The sequence below is a fragment of the Pinus tabuliformis genome, chromosome 4_2 (assembly GCF_031772625.1).
Source record: "Pinus tabuliformis cultivar Carrire ecotype Pingquan chromosome 4_2, CPIR1, whole genome shotgun sequence".
Classification (NCBI taxonomy): Eukaryota; Viridiplantae; Streptophyta; class Pinopsida; order Pinales; family Pinaceae; genus Pinus; species Pinus tabuliformis.
The window spans coordinates 613,568,193-613,569,849 of record NC_142304.1 but is presented as its reverse complement, the minus strand read 5'-3'; the positions used below and the strand labels follow the sequence as shown (position 1 = coordinate 613,569,849).

Here is a 1,657-nt window from a genome sequence, read left to right as displayed (position 1 = left end):
ATCAGCAGATCGATGGCAATGAAATAACTGAAAATGGGGATTGATAAGAAGTGCTAGCAAATTTTTCACGGAGCTAAGTTGAAATGATGGGCATAAATTATACCATAGTTTAAATTAATCTGAAAGGCATTGAAATTGTATTCACTATGTCAGATACCAAATTTGTAAGAATGAGTACAAAAACTGTGTTGTGCAATAATAAGAAAGAAATTTTAATAGCTAAATATGATTTTTGTATCCTACATGTATTTCTGGTACGCACCAGATTGAAACACCGACTATACAGAAATAAAAGAAAGCTTGCATTCATTACAAGCCACCGGCAGTTTATAGTCTTCAAGCAACAGAAAAGAATTCCCCACCAAATAACACGATCTGGCTGACGAAATCTATGTTCAGATGATCTTCATGGTGCGCCTCATCCCAGGCATGATCGTAGAATTCAAACTGTTGATAGTTTTGGAAGTTGTCCTCGAAGTGCCATTTTTCACAAAGGGATTTAAGATTCGGATTCCCCGGCAAACCCTCGGATGTTTCCTCTGAAGATTGACAGTATTCTTCCATGATGTCCCCAGCGGTGCTCGGAGGAATACCGAGATCGTCGTCTGAAGCCTCCAGGAGATAACATAGATCAACGTCCGAGTCTGTATCTCCGGTTGGGCCTTCAATATGGTTGCTAGAAATATTAGTGGCCGCAGAATTAAATCCAGAGTTAGGGAAAGGATAAGAAGTGGAACATGTCACGGCCATCTCTTCCTGCAGGCTTCTCATGACTCCTTTTACGAGCTCCTCGCTGGGAGAGAATTCATCTTCTTCTTCGTCTTCTGCTAAAGTTTGATCTAATTGCAGTAGATGAAGAAACCGGTCTGTTTCTGCGCCGTGAAAGCGTTTCTTCTCCTGGACGTGTATGGATTCCGGCACAGCCTGGAGCTCACGGTCTCGTTTCCTGAGCAGCGCCTGAGTCATGACGGAGAGAAGGCCCGGTGATCCGAACACACGGAACACAATGATGTTGCAAGGAGTAGAGGATGATGATAGTTTGTCTGCTGCGAAGAGCTGTCTCTCCTGATACGATAGTAGGCAAGAGCAGGATTGGCTATATATAGAGCGTTTCGACTTTCTATGGTACAAGCAACGCCAGACATATATTTATATATTGGTTTATTGGTTCAAATTCTGTGAATAGTATCCGAGTTTGGAGACGGCTGGTATGACTCCTGCCGACCCAGCATATCCACCTAGATAAAATATTTCCAAAGTGTCTACTTCCGGTAAAGCTGTTCATTTTTTAATGTTGTAATGTATGTAGTTGTGGCCAGCTTGTCGTGAATCACTTAATAAATCTCGCACCGATCCAACGGTGTAGCTTCTAGAAGATCTGGGGAATGGTGATTTGTGGATGGCTTCACCGTACAATATTTAAAGTTGTTGGACACATGTGATTTGCAGGATGGCTTCACCGTACAGTATTTTAAGTTGTTGGACACATGTGATAACATGTGGCCTGACGAAAACGAGGTAATTTACTCCACCGTTTGTAATGTTCATTTTGCTACTTGTGAGTTGATGGGCAGGAAATCGCTCCTTTAGTGTTCACAAATTATATATAAATTTCGATTATTATAACAACCGGAAAAGCTTCCTTATCAACTTTTCA

General features: G+C 41.6%; 1 protein-coding gene across 1 annotated transcript; it reads right to left on the bottom strand.

Annotated features, from left to right (window-relative positions):
• Positions 1–224: 224 nt before the first annotated feature.
• On the bottom strand, positions 225–1,106 carry LOC149170806 (uncharacterized). Its single transcript, XM_089427360.1, has one exon. The coding sequence runs from the start codon at positions 964–966 to the stop codon at positions 337–339; it is 630 nt and encodes a 209-aa protein (XP_089283486.1). The 5' UTR covers positions 967–1,106; the 3' UTR covers positions 225–336.
• Between the last annotated feature and the right edge of the window lie 551 nt (positions 1,107–1,657).

Bases quoted from the DNA above. Each gene is read 5' to 3' on its own strand.
- LOC149170806 (XM_089427360.1), bottom strand. From the start codon at position 966: ATGACTCAGGCGCTGCTCAGGAAACGAGACCGTGAGCTCCAGGCTGTG.